The sequence below is a fragment of the Gigantopelta aegis genome, chromosome 9 (assembly GCF_016097555.1).
Source record: "Gigantopelta aegis isolate Gae_Host chromosome 9, Gae_host_genome, whole genome shotgun sequence".
NCBI lineage: Eukaryota > Metazoa > Mollusca > Gastropoda > Neomphalida > Peltospiridae > Gigantopelta > Gigantopelta aegis.
The window spans coordinates 20,850,692-20,869,762 of NC_054707.1; the positions used below are offsets into that span (position 1 = coordinate 20,850,692).

Below are 19,071 nucleotides of genomic sequence, written 5' to 3' on the forward strand. Positions count from 1 at the left end.
ACTGGCTGGAGCGAGAAATAGCCCACTGACGGGTCGATTCCAAACCAACCGCGCATCAAGCGAGCTCTTTACCACTGGTCTACGTCTCGCCCCCTGAAATTATTTGTAGACAAAATCCAGTTTGGGCTTTTTACAAATATTAAGACGACCAGAAACACATTGAATATAAAGACACTGATATTCTAAACAAAATATTTTCAATGCGTATTTTTAGACGTTAAAAGATTTTATTAGTCAGTAACTTTCTTAAATGCAGGAAACTCGGGACAATCACTTTAAAATAATTACAATTTACTTACATATTTTGGCTAGAATATGAATATCTCTATTACTAATACATCACTTGACTTCATAATGTTTTGTGGTATCTCAGTATTGATTTTTGTCTAAAATTATTTCGTACGTACGACTGTATTATTTCTCCCAACGGCCTAACGCAATTTAAAACAGTAGCTTATGGAGTGGCGGCAGCGGGTTTCCTCTCCCATTTATCTGTGTCGTCCCTAACCATGTGTCCGACGTCATATAACCGTAAATAAAAAATGTGTTGAGTGCGTCTTTAAATAAAACTTCCTTCCATCATCAACTATTGTCGACCTCTTAACCACTGCGGTTCGACTATTGCGTTTGTGGCGTCTGCCCCTTGCGTTTTGGGCATATAAACCATACCAGGCACGGCGGAAGCAAGTAGACATTAGTGTATGGGGGGTGGGGGGGGGGGGGGGGCTGACTGGATTCGAGGGCGCAAAGTTTCTATGGGATTCGGGCGCATGCTCCCCCGTAAAATATTGAAAACTAGATGTCCTGAAATGCATTTTCTGCATTCCACAAGTAAAATTCATCTCTGCCTTAAGACTACCACCCACTGTGCAATTATTGTGTACAGAATTACATGAAAAACGCTACTACGCAACACAAACGCTTAGCAAGATTTGCCAAGTTCCCCCAAGACACGAAGGAAAGAAGGAATCCCCAAGCATTTACCAGTGAAATCTAGTATTGCTATATACCATCAGGGTCGTCCGTACATATAAGAATAGAATCAAGATGTCTTCACGTTTGATCTTCCTGCGTCGAAGCTCAAGGTAACAGTCATTAAGAATACCGCTTAACAGACATCATTACATTTCTCATCGGATTTTCATGAAACTGCACATATCTTGAACGAGTTCGCACTGCGCATCTGATCATCAAAGGTCAAGGTCACTATTATTTTAAAAAACCCTCCAGAAATTACGGCGTATACCGACTTCATATCTCGTCGATTTTCACGAAACTTCACATAAAGGAATAGGATCATAATATCTTGAACGAGTTCGCGTTTCTCCTCTCTGCGGTGAAAGGCAAGGTCACTGCTACCAAAAATAGAAAGTACGACGTCTACCGATTGCATTTTTCATCTGATTTTCTTGAAACAATTACAGTTTCCCACCTGGTCTAATGGAAGTCTTTAATTTAGTTACTATGACATAAATAAAACGGTGCATAATGAAACAAAATTAAATTTAAAAAAAAATGCTACAACATTTAGAACATTTAGAATTAAAGAGATAGAGATAGAAATAGAGAGAGAGAGAGAGAGAGAGAGAGAGAGAGAGAGAGAGAGAGAGAGAGAGAGAGAGAGAGAGAGAGAGAGAGAGAGAAAGAGAGAGAGAGAGAGATGGACAGCGACAGACAGACAGAGAGAATGAGACACACACAAAGAGAGACACAGAGACAGATGAAAAAAGAGAGAGGTTATATATCTGTCTGTCTGACTCTTTCTCTGTATATCTATCCACATACCTACCTACCTACCTACCTACCTACCTATCTACCTACCTACCTACATACCTATCTATCTATCTATCTATCTACCTATATAAAGAGTAAGAGAAACCCATATTGAATAGTCCGCAGAGTTGCAGTAGGTAGATTTAAAAAGTAAATGTCGAAATGTCGTTGTTAGAGATAGGAAATGACCCGAAGAAACAGTGACGTGCATTTCATCCTGGAACCCCCCACGGCCCCACCCCACCCCCACCCCCAACAAAGTATTGTCTATAACAGATCAAACTCATGGTGGACTTTATCGACCTCAGTTTTTAATACGTGCAGAATTTATTGACCTTAAAACACTTCTCTTTTTTTTTGCATTTTTCAACTGCAAATTGTGAGAAATGTTAGCCAATAATTCGGTGAGTGTGGTAAGGGTACTGGCGACTCTTCAATGCTTTAATATGTTCTTTTACTGTTTGTGATTTTTGTCACTAGCCCAAATATATTACAACAAACAAAACCAAAAATGTGCTTGTGCCCCCCCCCCCCCCCCCCCTCAAACACACACACCCCTATAGCGGGTACATCCCCACGCCAGGCACTTAAGACAGAGATCACATGGACTTGAAATTAACTTAAGATAGTATATTAAAGAGTGTCGTTTATTCTTTTTACGCTCATGGTCTACGAACAGAACAGTTGGACACACATTCGCAGACAGTAAAAGTTTACGTTAAGTGGTACAACGCTCGCTTGATGCACGGTTGGTCTGGGATCGATCCCCGTCGGTGGGCCCATTGGGTTATTTCTCGTTCCAACTAGTGCACCACGACTGGTATTTCAAAGGCCGTGGTATGTGCTATCCTGTCTGTGGGATAGTGCATATAAAAGATCCCTTGCTGGTAATCGAAAAGCGTAGCCCATGAAGTGGCGACAGCGGGTTTCCTCTCTCAATATCTGTGTAGACCGTAATCATATGTCTGACGCCATACAACCGTACATAAAATGTGTTGAGTGCGTCGTTAAATAAAACAGTTCCTTCCTTCCTTCCTTCATGAAAGCGTAATTAAATTTCAATCCGTCTTTACACCTTACAAACAAGTTGACTGGTAACTGCTTTGCGTTTATATCTGACTTAACCGAAAAACCTCGAACTATTTTTCTTTGCGACTAGCCGGATTATTCAGAGAACTATGTTGAGATATTTTGAAGATAAAATTACGACACAGATACAACTTAATAGTGCAATGACATGTATTTTTAAATTATACAATGATCCAAATTAATTATTGCAGTCAGTTTTTAAAAGAACAACATAATCGCTTATTACACACAGAGCCGGTTTATCTTAGTAACACATGTAGCACGTGCTACAGGTTCCGTGCTTCTGGGGACCCCGCGGTGATGTGTACATTTATTTTCCACAGCTCATTTTTCCCTCTCCTCGAGGGGGTTGGAAAATATATATCCTGTGAATGGGACCCCGCAGTTATTTGTACAACAGGCCCCGCGGATCCTTAAACCGGCTCTGATTACACACTATATTAAACGTGTAGGGCGTTTGCGCGAAGCCTTTCGTATATATATATATATATATATATATATATATATATATATATATATATATATATATATATATAAGAATGTAAAGTGGTTCTGTAAACGGTAACCTCCATAAACGGTAATATATATATATATATATATACATACATACATACATATATATATATACATATACATATACATATACATATACATATACATATACATATACATATACATATACATATACATATACACACACACACATATATATGGAGGTGAAATATATAGTAAAATTCATTGGGGGGACCTCAGGGTGGCCGCCATGGACAGGTGGCCGCCATATGGAGGTGGCCGCGATGGCAGGTTTGACTGTATATATATATATATATATATATATATATATATATATATATATATTCTGTTTTTATAATTCCAAACTTGTGTTACATCAGTAGAAAATACTATTATATAACAATCGTATTTACAACTTGGAATTATATTCAAATTCTAAATAATTTATGCCATTTTTAGAAAACTATTACTGTCATCAACACGTGTGTGTTTTGAAACACAAAAATAGTAAATAATCATAATATTAGGTCAGGTTTATAAATACTCGGTTAAAAATGACAAGCAGTGGCGGATCCAGAACATCCATGGGGGTGGGGGTGGGGGTGGGTGGGGTGGAGGGTGTGTGTGTGTGGGGGGGGGGGGGGGGCATGCGTAAGACCAGACCTTTATATTAGTTGTTCCTCGGATTCTCCAACGTAAAAAATTAAAACATTAAATAAAAATATAACTCGCATATTTTAGGGGGTGACCGGGTCCCTGGGACCCCCTTAGGTCTGCCACAGACAAGGTCATGTCATCTCATATAATTAATTATATTTATTAATATGCTGTGACTGGCTCGGAAACAAATGCTTAACATATTATTCCGTTTACTGTTTGTTTGATGCTGGGCGTTGTTGTTGGGCGCTGTCATTGTTGTCACTATTGTTATTGTCATCAATATTTAAATACAATTTCAAAAACAAAATTTAAAACGTAGGACAAAATTAAAAAACAAAATCTATCTTCACAGTAAAGGGAAATAATCCGTTTTGACGGTAGACAACTGGCCCGAGTACACGATGTACATGCTGCATAATAAATTTTCCAGCGATTAATATACCTGCGCGACATATGCAAATCGCAAGTGTCAAGGTTGGTAACACCCACTTTGCCGCGTACACCACGCTTTTGAGTTTACCTGGCAAAAAGTCGAATCAGTAGACCGGCGCATGCGGGAAACTTTCGCTTTATATTTAAGGACAGTCGACGTAAAATCGTACTACAGTGTTCAGTACCAGTCTCAGTGATATAGTATAGTTGGTAGTAAATCTGTCGCTAGGGTTTTACTGCTGACTTTTACCAAAGTATTAGTAATTGTAGTGCTGCTGTATATCAGTATTCGCAGCCATGGTTTTGACAAAGGAACAAATTGCCGTGCACAAGGAGTTTTTCAAGAAAGCGGACACCGACAACAGCGGGTCGCTGACGGTTCAGGAGCTGTACAAAGCTCTAGAGAAAATGGGGTACAAGCTCACCACAGATGAGTGTGCCGTGAGTACATCTTTAAAACAATATATTATATAGGCCTAATTATAGCCAGTGGGTTTTTTTTTTTTTTTTTTGGGGGGGGGGGGGGTTGTAGCCAGTCTGGTGTTTGTAGTGTTGATGTAGTATTGATATTCATAAGCCTTCAAGACAGGCTGTCGGGAGGGGGGAGGAGCAACTACCCCCCTAGTGCTGGAGTAAAACCTCAAATTCGGACAAAAATAATACAGATATTCGTGCAAAATGTGCTAACCTGAGACCTTTTAAACATGTATTTCCATCATTCTATCCTCAAAATTAATTGTAATCCATGTAAAAAAAAATGCGTAGTGATTCGTTTGCAACACTATGTAGTTGTTTGGTAGTAATGATAATATGAATAAATGTTGTTATCCCGATTTCGTTTAATTCGGACAAAAACTAACCTGCCCACCCCCCTCCCCTCCACTACAAAAATGGGAGAGAGTACGCTTATGTATATATTGCGTAACAAGGATTTTATATTTGGAGAACATCTACAATGGAGGGGGTGGACCACACTTTGAGTATGAGTAATATTATGGAGCGTGTGTGATAAGAGGCACACACACACACCCGGATACGCTAGTAAATATATACATTTATTCTTAACGCTCAGCTTCAAACCACCGGGGGGGGGGGGGGGGGGGGCGTGTGAAGGTATGATTACATTTCTAAATAAATAATTTTGGCGGGAAGTCGACGTTATAAAACTTTGAGATGGCACCTTTAATACCTACGCATGTACATACAGTGACATACAATAATAGAAATGCTTGTATTGACTCAAAATAAATGGGTTAAACAGAGGAGCTACATACCTCAGAAACTTCGGTCAGCGGTGTTAAAGGTGCAATCTCAAAGTTTTATAACGGCGGCTTCCCGCCAAAATTATTTATTAACTTATATTTTGAAGTGTAATCATTATACCTTCAGTTATTATTGGCGTCGGACGATCGGGCCCAAGGTGGCGCCGCCCCCTCCCCCTCTCCCAAAGTCTGAAACTGAGGGCCAGAGTATGCATTGGCTCCATTTGAGTTACATTAGACCCATTTAATACGACTAGCGGGGAACTGTTTCTGTGTAATTTCCCCCGTAGACAGGTACACGACTGCTACTGGTTGAGATGGGGAAAATTAACTATGTTCGCTTGGATCTTACAACCCAACGCACCTTTGACGAATCTTACCCCCCCCCCCCCCCACCACCACCACCACCACACACGCACAACACTCTTTTGCCCGCCTCTCTTTCACTGTCTTCTCGCGGAACTAATAATGTCATTAAATCCATATCGTGTGACTCTAAGCTGTAAACACGCACCGCCCCTATAATCATCTTGTAATTATTTGGCCCAAGCCTGCCCTGTAATTATCGTGTCCCGCTCGACTTCCACCGGTCTATGGGGATTGTTCCGTCAGGAAATATTTTATTTAACGACGCACTCAACACATTTTTATTTTACGGTTATATGGCGTCGGACATATGGTTAAGGACCACACATATATTTACAGAGAAAACCCGCTGTCGCCACTTCATGGGCTACTCTTTCCGATTAGCAGCAAGGAATCTTTTATATGCACCATCCCACAGACAAGATAGTACATACCACGGCCTTTGTTACACTAGTTGTGGGGCACTGGCTGAAACGAGAAATAGCCTAATGGGCTCACCGACAGGAATCGATCCTAGATCGATCGCGCATCAGGCGAGCGCTGTACTACTGAGCTACGTCCCGCTCTTATTCCGTTAGGACCGGCCTCGGTGGCGTCGTGGCAGGCCATCGGTCTACAGGCTGGTAGGTACTGGGTTCGGATCCCAGTCGAGGCATGGGATTTTTAATCCAGATACCGACTCCAAACCCTGAGTGAGTGCTCCGCAAGCTTCAATGGGTAGGTGTAAACCACTTGCACCGACCAGTGATCCATAACTGGTTCAACAAAGGCCATGGTTTGTGCTATCCTGCCTGTGGGAAGCGCAAATAAAAGATCCCTTGCTGCCTGTCGTAAAAAGAGTAGCCTATGTGGCGACAGCGGGTTTCCTCTAAAAACAGTGTCAGAATGACCATATGTTTGACGTCCAATAGCCGATGATAAGATAAAAAAAATCAATGTGCTCTAGAGGCGTCGTTAAATAAAACAAACTTTTTACTTTTATTCCGTTAGGTACCCACGTGTATAAATGATGGCCTTTTTATTGCACACTACATTGATATCGATGGACCGGCCTCGGTGGCGTCGTGGTTAGGCCATCGGTCTACAGGCTGGTAGGTAATGGGTTCGGATCCCAGTCGAGGAATGGGATTTTTAATCCAGATACCGACTCCCAAACCCTGAGTGAGTGCTCCGCAAGGCTCAATGGGTAGGTGCAAACCACTTGCACCGGCCAGTGATCCATAACTGGTTCAACAAAGGCCATGGTTTGTGCTATCCTGCCTGTGGGAAGCGCTAATAAAAGATCCCTTGCTGCTAATCGGAAAGAGTAGCCCATGTAGTGGAGATAGCGGGTTTCCTCTCAAAATCTGTGTGGTCCTTAACCATATGTCTGACGCCATATAGCCGTAAATAAAATGTGTTGAGTGCGTCGTTAAATAAATCATTTCTTTCTTTTTTCTTTTCCATATAGCCGTAAATAAAATGTGTTGAGTGCGTCGTTAAATAAAACATTTCTTTGATGTCGATGGTGTTATTATGTATTTGTGTTTTATTTCCATGTGCGAGGGGCAGGACGTTAAAAAAATTAAAAGTTGGTTTTGTTTAATGACACCACAGGAGCACATCGATTAATTAATCATCGGCTATTGGGTGTCAAACATTTGGTAATTTTGACTCGTAGTCATCAGAGGAAACCCGCTATATTTTGTTTTAATGCAGCAAGGGATCTTTTCTATGCACTTACCCATAGACAGGAAGACACATACTACAGCCTTTGTCCAGTTGTGGTGCACTGGTTGGAACGAAAAAATTCCTAATCAGCTGAATGGATCTACCAAGGTGGATCTATCTTGCGACGCAAGGGCAGGACGTAGCCCAGTGGTAAAGCGCTCGCTTCATGCGCGGTCAGTCTAGGATTGGTCCCTGTCGGTGGGCCAATTGGGCTATTTCTCTTTCGAACCAGTGCACCACGACTGGTATATCAACGGTCGTGGTGTGTGCTATCCTGTCCGTGTGATGATGCATATAAAAGATCGCTTGCTACTAATGGAAAAACGTATCTGGTATCCTAAAATTATATGTCGAAATTACTAAATGTTTAACATCCAAGAGCCGATCATATATAAATCAATGTGCTCTAGTTGTGTCGTTAAACAAAACAAACGTTTCAACTTTATTTCGTCAGGTATGAATGGTGTTCTTTTTATTGCACTACTCTGACGATCAAGGTGATGGTGATGTTATGTTTTCATGTTTATTTCCATGTGCGGTTCAAGCACGCTGTCCTGTACATAAACCTCGACTATTTAATTGAGATCAGTAGTAGGGTACACGCTTGAGATGTTGGAACGATCGTTCTCAGTTTACCACTCGAGGTTTATCCCATCCCAACCAATGTCCGACGACTGAAAATGTTTTAAAAACCTTTTATAGTCATTGACTCATTCAACCGGAGTCACCTCTATGGCGGCATCTCTATTTCTTAACCCAGGCGTCGAACCACCTCCTCCCGACTTCCATATGTTATTTGTAGTTTACAATGTGACGAGGTTTGCCATCGTTTCCTTTATTCGTATGCTAACGGATACTAGTACTCACCCCCGCCGCTCCCCACCTCCCCACCCCACCACCCCGCCACCCCACCACCCCATCCCCACCTCCAGGTCACCTCTGTGTTTCTGATCTCAATGCATATTCAGCGTTTCATTCAAGATTTTCTTTTTGCCAGCGTTTCCTTTATTCGCACGAATAGAAGTAGCCATGTTCTGCCTGTGTAAGTGTTGACAGCTTGTGCCACAGCGCTGTATTTTCACATTGTCAGTATTCTAAACACTTTGCTGAAGGGCGACACGGGTCACGTAGCATTTTGAAGCGGAAACGAAATGGCCGACTATTCATCTCATAATTTCGTTCTGGTGACATTCCACACGCGTTGCGCGATACATACCTGAGAGGCTTAGTGATTAAGTCATCGTCATCAGGGCCTGAGTCTGGTAGAGTCATCGTGGATTAGAATATACTTGTATCAGCTCCACAATTTTATTAACCTAATTTCTTAAGCCATTGGACTTGAAGCTGGTAGGTACTGGGCTCATATCCAGGTACCAGCTCCCACCCAGAGCGAGTTTTAAGGATTCGGTGGGTAGGTGTAAGGCCACTATACCGACGTATCTCTCATTAACCACAAATTAACCTAATTAAGCTGTTGGACTTGAGGCTGGTAGGTACCGGGTTCATATCCCGGTACTGGTTTCAACTGAGTGACGTTAACAAATCAATGGGTAGGTGTACGGCCACTACACTGACTTCTCTCTCACTTGGCGGGGCGGGACGTAGCCCAGTGGTACAGCGCTCGCTCGATGTGGAATCGATCCCCGTCAGTGGGCCCATTGGGCTATTTCTCGTTCTAGCCAGTGCACCACGACTAGTATATCAACGGTCGTGGTATGTACTACACTGTCTGTGGGATGGTGCATATAAAAGATCCCTTGCTGCTAATCGAAAAGAGTAGCTCATGAAGTGGCCACAGCGGGTTTTCTCTCAAAATCTGTGTGGTCCTTAACCATATGTCTTACGCCATATAACAGTTTCTTTCTTTCTTTCTTTCTCTCTCACTTATCACTAATTAAGCCATCGGACTTAAGTCTGGTAGGTAGTGCATTTACATCCTCGTACAGGATTGCGTTTTAAGGCCACTACATCGACTTCTCTTTGACTAATCACTAACCACTAACCCTCTATCCTGGACAGACAGCCCAAATAGCTTATGCGTGTACCCAGGACAACATGATTGAACCTTAACTGGATATAAGCACGAAAATAAGTATAAACAAACAGATAATGAACCTAATAAGTTAAACCGTAACGATGTACCAGAGATACTCGCCACCATTGTTTTTGCATATAATATTCTAATAAAAGTATGCTCGTCTATGTAGCACTCAAGCCGGGGGGAGGGATGGGGGTTGGGGTGGTGGTGGTGGTTCCTTTCTACCTTAAAAGAACAGAGAAACCCTTATGGAAATGTTTTATTTAACGACGCTTTCAACACATTTTATTTTCAGTTATGTGGCGTCGGACATATTATGGTTATGGACCACACTGATATTAAGACAGAAAACCCGCTGCCGCCACTTCATGGGCTACTCTTTTCGATTAGCAGCAAGGGATCTTTTATATGCACCATCCCACAGACAGGATAGTACATACCACGGCCTTTGTTACACAAGTTGTGAAGAAACCCTTATGGCGTCACTCATCTAAATAAAAAGGTTGTAAATATTATCACTCTGAGGGGTCCGAAAAGGGAGGCAACTCTTATTAAAACACAGTAGACCAAAAAGGTTTGTTTTGTTTAATGCCAGCTCTTAGCTAGAGCACATTGATTTATTCATCAAGGCTGTTGGATGTTAACCATTTGGTAACTGACATATCTAGTCTTAGAGAGCAAACCCGCTACATTTTTCCATTTGTAGCAAGGGATCTTTTATATGCACTTTCCCACCGACAGGAAAGCACATACCACACACTTTGACCAGTTGTGGATAAATGTGATATGACAGAAGACGATGGAACCAGTCAAACTGTTCACCACACGAACATCAATAAATCAATGACAGTTATAATATTCGGATACCAAGGCTGTCATAGCTTATCTAAAATCACGTCGAAGGATTGGGGTCTGAAGCCAAACTTATAAATGGGGAACCTCTGGTCATCTTAGTCTCCACTCTTGAATCCATCACTGTGGGTTTGTGGGTAATTTTTGGCATGCTTCCTTCAGAGAACTGTTCAGGCACGCTTGTCGTGGGCACAACCTCTTGACTTCGCCAGAAGGTCCTGTCGTGACAGGAATCCATCACTTTCATTCATTTCGACTTATTTTTGTGCTTATATCCAATTAAGGTTCAAGCATGCTGTCCTGGGCACACACCTCAGATATCCGGGATAGTTGTTGAGAGAGAGAGAGAGAGAGAGAGAGAGAGAGAGAGAGAGAGAGAGAGAGAGAGAGAGAGAGAGAGAGAGAGAGAGAGAGAGAGAGGAGAGAGAGAGAGAGGGAGGGAGAGGGAGGGAGGGAGGGAGGGAGGGAGGGGAGGGGAGGGGAGGGGAGGGGGGGGAGGGGAGGGGAGGGGAGGGTGTAGTGGCCCATTGAACCCTTAAGAACTCGCTCTGGGTTGGAGCCGGTACCGGTACTTTTATTGACGTGGTACTTAATCCAAGTCATAAAATTTTACAATGCTACTAGAAAAACACCTTTGTTTTCTAAACTACTTAACCGAGAACACCACCTCTGACTTTATTAGCAGCAGTTTGAAGATGGTGGACAGTTCGCAGTTTAGGGTCTGGCCGACAGCACGCGAATAATCAATCGGTGAGGGCGAACTTGACAACCAGGTATCACTTGTGTTGCCATAACACTTGAACTGCCGCATAACCATTAAATAGATGGGTCATAAATGCGCCGCCCATCTGGTTGCCCTGACAACCACTGACCACGTAGGTCCGCGTAGGTCATGCAGGACTCGCTAGGTAATGGGTTTTGTTCTATCCAGTTTCAGAATTTCAAAATTTGAAAACTCTTTTTTTTATGGAAATGTCAATAATGTTATATATATATATATATATATATATATATATATATTTATATATATATATATATAGAGCCAGTGATTTATTAACATCGGTACTGAATGTCAAACATTCTATTGGTACTAGTACTCAATTCTCATTCACAGCATTTGTCTGTGGGATCAGGAACAAAGTGCATATATATAAGATCCCCTGACTGGTTGTACCACGGCATTAAAGAGTGAGGCCACGGTGGTGGCGTCAGCGGTTTTTTATAACCGTAAATAAAATGTGTTGAGTGTCCTTAATAAACTTTGTTCCCGATTGGTTGTCCACGGCTTTAATCAAATGCTGTGAATGAATTTGAATTGAGTACTAGTAGTTTGCAAATAGAATGTTTGACATTCAATAGACGATGTTTAATAAATCAGTTTGCTCTTAGCCACCCTAATAAAAGTTTTAGAATTACCTCCCCTCCAAACACACTACACGCACGCTAGCAACTTACATGTATATAAATGAAAACTTTAAAGCAAAAACAGAAGAAAAAAACCTTAATTATTTTTTCAAGGAACATATCTCCCTGGTCGCCCCCCCCCCCCCCCCCCCCCGGAATCTAATTAAAATTAGCTCCACTTTTAGTTCTACTGGTCTAAATAAGGCATTCGTAATTCACACGAAACATGTCGTATACCCTCAGGATAATTCAGAATGTTTTCCAATTATTTATAAATCACTGGCATGATTCTGCAAGTATGGTTTTGATTGGTGGACATGAGCTCCAACTGGCTGCTGTTAGATCCACATGTAATAGTGGAGCTAATTGTAATTAGATTGCCCCCCCCCCCCCCCCCCCCCCCCCGGATCCGCCTCTGATCCATACTTGATTAAAGTCTAAGTCCAGACTTAGTTTTTATAATCACGGTGTTAGTACCGCACCTACTCACATTTGTACACTTTCCAATCACCGAACTTCCTTCCCATCACCCCCTCCTCGTCCTTTTGACATTCTCACGAGTGACCACGTTTAATATGTTATGTTCTCTTCAGGGTTCAACTTGGGGTTATAACTGGACTAACATGTCCGACCTGTCCTCTTGACATTACAAAGGACTTGATTGTCCCCCGGGGTGTTGTATTATGTTCTGGTGTACCGGGCTACTCAAAATAACTTGCATCCTAAAGCCTGACATACACTTGATCATTATTACGACGTGTTAAGAACAGCGTTGGGGTTGTAGAATAACGGCAACTGCACAGTAGTAATGGAAATTTAAAGTCAGGTTTGTTTCATGGCCACCAAAGCACACTATTTTTTAATCATCGGCTATTGAATGTCAAATATTTGGTCATTCTGAGGAAATCCGCAATTTTTTTTTAACATTTGCATCAAGGGATCCTTTTATACATTTTCCCCACATACAAGACAACACGTACCACGGTATTTGATATACAGGCCTTAATATCAGCAAAGTCAGTGGTGATGTAAAACAAGTTTAGTCACTGTTAAACCTTTTATTATCTGTCTGCAACGCAGCAAGGTTAACGCACCCTTTAAAAACAGTTAGCTTTCCTTTTTATATAGACTGGACGCCAGATGTCGCAATACTTATTTAGGTTACTAATCTGCATAGTTAGTAGACATCATAGATAACCAGCATCCGGGTCATATATGTCATAGCTTCGTTGCCTGGTGTTGTGTGGGAGAGTATTGTTAAATATAATGCATGCTATCTTATTTTCTAATATTGAAGGAGCCTTTTCTAAAGGTTGCATACCCTCCCTGGAAAAAATACTTTATTTGACCCTGTCAGTGAATGGCGTGGCTGCGGAACGTTGATGATTAGCAGGACTATTTGACAATTATTATGTGTTTGTAAACACGGAGAAAAATACGTACAGAGGGCACTGTGTTCTTTGTACTAAATTACTCATTATTCACGAGAGGAAAATGTTAAGAACAAACAATGTAATGGGAAACGGCATGAGGTGTATATCAAGGACGTTGTATGGCGAGCTGCTAATACTTGATAAGGATTAATCAATTTCAAGGAAATAATACGTTACCTTGTATGGATTCAGTATTATGAACTAAAACTAAAAACAGCCTGCGTGTGTATGTGTGTGATTCTCTCTCTGTCTCTCTCTCTCTCTCTCTCTCTCTCTCTCTCTCTCTCTCTCTCTCTCTCTCTCTCTCTCTCTCTCTCTCTCTCTCTCTCTCTCTCTCTCTCTCTCTCTCTCTCTCTCTCTCTCTCTCTCTCTCTCTCTCTCTCTCTGTGTGTGTGTGTGTGTGTGTGTGTGTGTGGAAATCATTATTCAAAATTGGTAATAAAATAATGTGTGAGCAAACTAGCAAAGTGTTTTAATTAAAAACAGTCAGGCAGTTATTCGCAATATTTTTAGTGTTCTTTTGGTGGGTTTTTTTTTTAGCTAATCCATATGTGGTAATTATTATATACAATCAGACCTGACCAGTTGTCCACCTGTATACATATACCTACCTCAGTATACCTACCTCAAGTACATAGTGGCCGCAATTACCTAGTCTATTTAAAGCAGAGGTGTGATTTTTCATCTTTTAAAAACTCGATTTTCTGTATAAAATTATTTTCACAAAAGTAAATTGGGTTTAATCTGAAATGCTCAAAAATGATATATATATATATATATATATATATATATATATATATATATATATATATATATACTGACGTCCAAAAGAAACTATACCAAGCAAAATTGATTTAATATCCTTTATAATTTGGATAATGGAAATAAAAGGGTGGTTAAATACTAGTATCTTTCTGTTTTTATGGGCTATAAGTTTGTTCCCAACATACCAAAACACCATCTTATGAATGTATATGTTTTAAACATGCAACATATTTTGGGTTTTCTTCAGTAGTCTCTCAAAGTATGGCATAGTTTCTTTTGGACGTCAGTATAGTATAGAGGTTTCATATATTTCAGCTTTTATTACTAAATGGTTATCACATCTCCGTTGAAGTCACATATCCTAAATCTCAAGGCACATAACGTTTGTTTAGCATCACAATGAATTTCGTCTTCTACAAACACCAGGATGACATTAGATTTGCACAATTTTAATATTTGTCAAGAATTTGTAAGTAATGTATTATTTAACGGTAAATACTATATTCAGCATTTTCCCTTCTTACAGGCTATGTTCGTTGGAACCGATACCAACAAAGATGGGAAAATCACCCTGGAAGAGTTTCTCTTTGAAATGAACAAGGTAGACCCACGCAAAGTGACGTAAGTGTGAATTACACGTGAAAAGTAGATGTGTTATTTGTAGATTTATGTTTTAGAGTCTGAGTACCATCATAAGTTAAAGTTTGTTTTGTTTAGTAGGTATTGACGTCATTATATCCCGAAGGTTCAAACACCTGTCTTTTGGTTAACGACAACACTAGAACACCCTGAATTATTAATCATCTGCAATTCGATGTCAAACACATGATTATTTTGACATTTTATATGTCTTAAAGACAACCTGCTACATTTTCCCATTATCACCAAGGGATCTTTTATATGCATTTTTTCCTACAGACAGGACAGCATATACCACGGCTTTTGATACACCAGTCCTGGGGCATTGGTTGGTACGCTGAAAAACCCAATCACAGAATAGGTTCACTTAGGGGCGGGACGGTGAGGGTTCGATTCGATGATCTAGGCACCTCAGGAGAACGCTCTACCAACTGAACTAGATCACCTTCCACATCCCCCCAGTTACCTTCGCCTGCCAAATATCTGCATGTTTAAATCTATCCCGGGTCAGGCCCCTGGTTATCCAGAGACGAAACTCGGGACATACATGCTCAAAACCTTCATGTTATATGAGCATGGCAAAATTATCCGCACCGCTCCGCATTTTTAAATTATTTTTTTTTTTATCATTTTAGAGAATCTGATCTGAGACGGACGTTCAAAGAGATAGACAAAAGTGGCGACGGATTCTTGGACAGAAAGGAGCTCGGAAAGGTGCTTGTAAAGTGCGGCAAAAAACTAACCGACGCCGAACTCGACACCATTGTTGAGAAAGTTGACAAAGATGGCGACGGACAAATCAGCTATGAGGAATTCTTGAAGGCGTTTAAGGGTTAAAAAAACCACAACGCTGACATCACCACTGTATATATATTACTAACTAACTCCAACCACGGTTTAAGTGAATAGCAAAAAGGGTAGGGGTAGGGCTTTTTTTTATTATCTCCATACCCACTTAAGATTAAAAAATATTTGCCCTTGAACGTTAGTTCTGACTTTGATCGGAGATCCTGCTCAGGAAAAAAGTATGCAAATAGGTCAATTATTATTGTTTATATATTGTTCAAAATAAGTATAGGATATATAAGCATAGCACAACATAACAGAAACACTGGGGTTATATTTGTAATATTAGTAGTGAGTCGCAAAGTGGAAGCCATCATACAACATAATGAATTGCTATCAAATTTGTTAGTAACGGAACAAAATAGGCAACAAAGGTAAACTTGTGAAAATTCAAGTAAACTTTGAATGCATTAATAACGTAAAACCACTACAGTTATTTTATTAAAAAATTTTTTTAATCCATCATGGCATGCTACCTACCAAACAACCAGTCAAAATTTGGGTATCCTATCCCATTTACCTATAACGCGGTGCATAACTTTGCTAAATGTTTGCACACCATTGATGTTGATGAAGACGCCATGTATGCCTATGAAACGGAAGGTTTAAAATTAAATAAACTTTACTGTACTATACCCGTGTTGATAAGAGAAAGATCTGACCATTTTAGTGTGCTGGTGTTTTTAAAGATTTGCATCATGTTAAATGTCCCCTGCTTATTTTGAGCAGTATACACTGAACAGGAACACAAGGTACAGGTATTATTGTATACAACTATTGTTCGTACTTGCCACGCTAATTATCCCCAGCATTATATTTCTTTTACAGAAATGGGGGAAAATTTGTATAGTTTACCTTGATTATTTGTATTACATTCTGCCATAATGTGCAGAAATCGACCGATGTACACAGCCGGCAGTGCCATATTCAGGGTTAACAATGGGCTGCGGAATTTGCCTTTTTAGTTGATTGTAATGCTCAGTCATATCATCATACATGTTGATAAAAAAAAATGTATGTCTTACAACATTTCATTTATTTTGTGTAGACCCTACAACTCGTTAATTTTACATTTAATAGCTATTACAAATCGCTAATTTTACATTTAATAGCTATTACAAATCGCTAATTTTACATTTAATAGCTATTACAACTCGTTAATTTTACATTTAATAGCTATTACAAATCGCTAATTTTACATTTAATAGCTATTTTAAAAGACTGCTCTGAGTGTTTTGCCATGGTAACATGTTTCTGACAAATACATCATTTTCAGCGACTGAAGTGACATTTATCTTGAATACATTTTTGAATACATTAGGTTGACCGAAAACACATTGGATACTAGTATATAGAGACATTGATATTCTAAACAAGAACATAAATCTGATTTAATATGTAATTTAAACCCTTAAAAAGGATTTATTTGTCGGAAATATACAATAGGACATGAAAACAAATGCCAACAAATTTACATCAATTTCATCATCAAAACTAGAGGAACAATTACCGTGTACATTTTCCGTGATAATCGAGTATAGACATTCGTAATTGATCATCACGGCGCTAAAGCCTAACCGATCAAGATTTTATTGTCATCGATCACCATAACATCACAGGTTGAGGGTATATACGTATTTCGTTTCTGTGTAAAATCAACACATGCATATAAATATAATTTTAAAATGCTATTTTTAATTATTAACTCTCTGAAAGAAAGAAATGGTTGTGTGTGAAAATTCGACCTATTATTTTTCTAAGAAAGTATACTTGTGAATACATTGTGTGTATATATATATATGTATATATATATATATATATATATTATATGTATATATGTATATATGTATATATGTATATATATATATATATATATATATATATATATATATATATACACGCACACACAGGAATTTCATACATTCTGTTAATTACATTCCAGAAAATAATTTTGAATGTTCAAATTATTTTTGTATTTGTTTTGGTAATGGTTGGTCTGTCTTTTTGTTTTTTAATTTCTTAATTTTGTATGCACATTTACATCAATAATAAACACATTTGTGTACCCGCTTCTTAGTTTTGTGGTTTATTTGATAAAATAATTAGGGGCGGGACCCAGTAGCCCAGTGGTAAAGCGCTCGCTTGATTCGTGGTCGGTCTAGAATCGATCCCCGTCGGTGTGCCCGTTGGGCTATTTCTCGTTCCAACCAGTGCGCCATCTTGTCTGTGGGATGGTGCATATAAAAGTTCCCTTGCTACTAATGGGGAAAAAATGTAGCGGGTTTCCTCTGTAAGACTTAAAATTACCAAACGTTTGACATCCAATAGCCGATGATTAATATATCATTGTGCTCCAGTGGTATCGTTAAACAAAACAAACTTCTTATTTGATAATTACAAAAGTAAAAGACAAACGACGAGAATGAATCATGTGTTTATAACTACACAACATGACATTTTTAACTTGGTTCTGTCGAGTGTCAACATTTTGTAACTGTCAACTACCCCTGAATACAATAATCACCAGGAATATCACAAAATTAATTTCCCCACAGACAAGACTGCATGTACCAGGGCCGGATCTAAAAATGGGGGGGGGGGGGGGGGGGGCAAGAATAAAGGGGTAAATGGACCAAGTTGTGAAAAGGCAAACCAATGAGGAGGAAAGGAAGAGGCACTTTAATACTTTAATATATTTGGAGGGACGGGTACACTTATTTCACGCCCCCACCCCCTTGAATCCGCCTCTGCATACCACAGTTTTTAATATGTCACTCAGAAATAAGGGTTCCAACAAGAGTTAACCCATTTGGTCTTTTAAAGCAATCGATCTTCCAACCTGAAGCGATTACTCTTTTCACTGAATGTTTTATAACACTCTTCAATGAAGAATGTGTCGCAAATCATATGCATATTAATAACGGTTCTCAAAAATGTACAGGTTATTCCCCTTCCTTTCCAAGGAATCCAGGACGTGTTCAGAACAGTTAGACAGATTTCCTTCCTGTTCTAGCGTGGATATCCGACGCCATATAACCGTAAAATACAATGTGTTGAGTGCGTCGTTAAATAAACCATTTCCTTTTCTTTCCTATCGCGGATAATAATTTAACATTGGCTAACAAGTAAAAAAGTTGAAGTTTAATTTAACTTCTAGAGCAGATTGCTTTATTAATCATCGGCTATTGGATGTCAAACATATGATAATTTTGATTTATAATTAATTTTTTTAGAGAGGAAACTCGCTACATTTTTTCCACAAGTAGCAAGGTGTCTTTTATATGCACCA

General features: G+C 39.7%; 1 protein-coding gene across 1 annotated transcript; it reads left to right on the forward strand.

The window, feature by feature from the left end:
• The first annotated feature begins 4,545 nt into the window (after positions 1 to 4,545).
• On the forward strand, positions 4,546 to 17,852 carry LOC121380542 (calmodulin-like). Its single transcript, XM_041509395.1, has 3 exons — positions 4,546 to 4,908; positions 14,824 to 14,918; positions 15,572 to 17,852. Exons 1-3 carry the CDS (start codon positions 4,765 to 4,767, stop codon positions 15,771 to 15,773), a joined length of 441 nt encoding a protein of 146 aa, XP_041365329.1. The 5' UTR covers positions 4,546 to 4,764; the 3' UTR covers positions 15,774 to 17,852.
• Positions 17,853 to 19,071: the final 1,219 nt, after the last annotated feature.

Excerpts from the sequence above, each read along its gene's own strand:
- LOC121380542 (XM_041509395.1), top strand. The coding sequence starts at position 4,765 with ATGGTTTTGACAAAGGAACAAATTGCCGTGCACAAGGAGTTTTTCAAG. Across the intron at positions 4,909-14,823 it reads TCACCACAGATGAGTGTGCC|GCTATGTTCGTTGGAACCGA; the intron begins GTGAGTACATCT and ends CCCTTCTTACAG. Across the intron at positions 14,919-15,571 it reads GTAGACCCACGCAAAGTGAC|AGAATCTGATCTGAGACGGA; the intron begins GTAAGTGTGAAT and ends TTATCATTTTAG.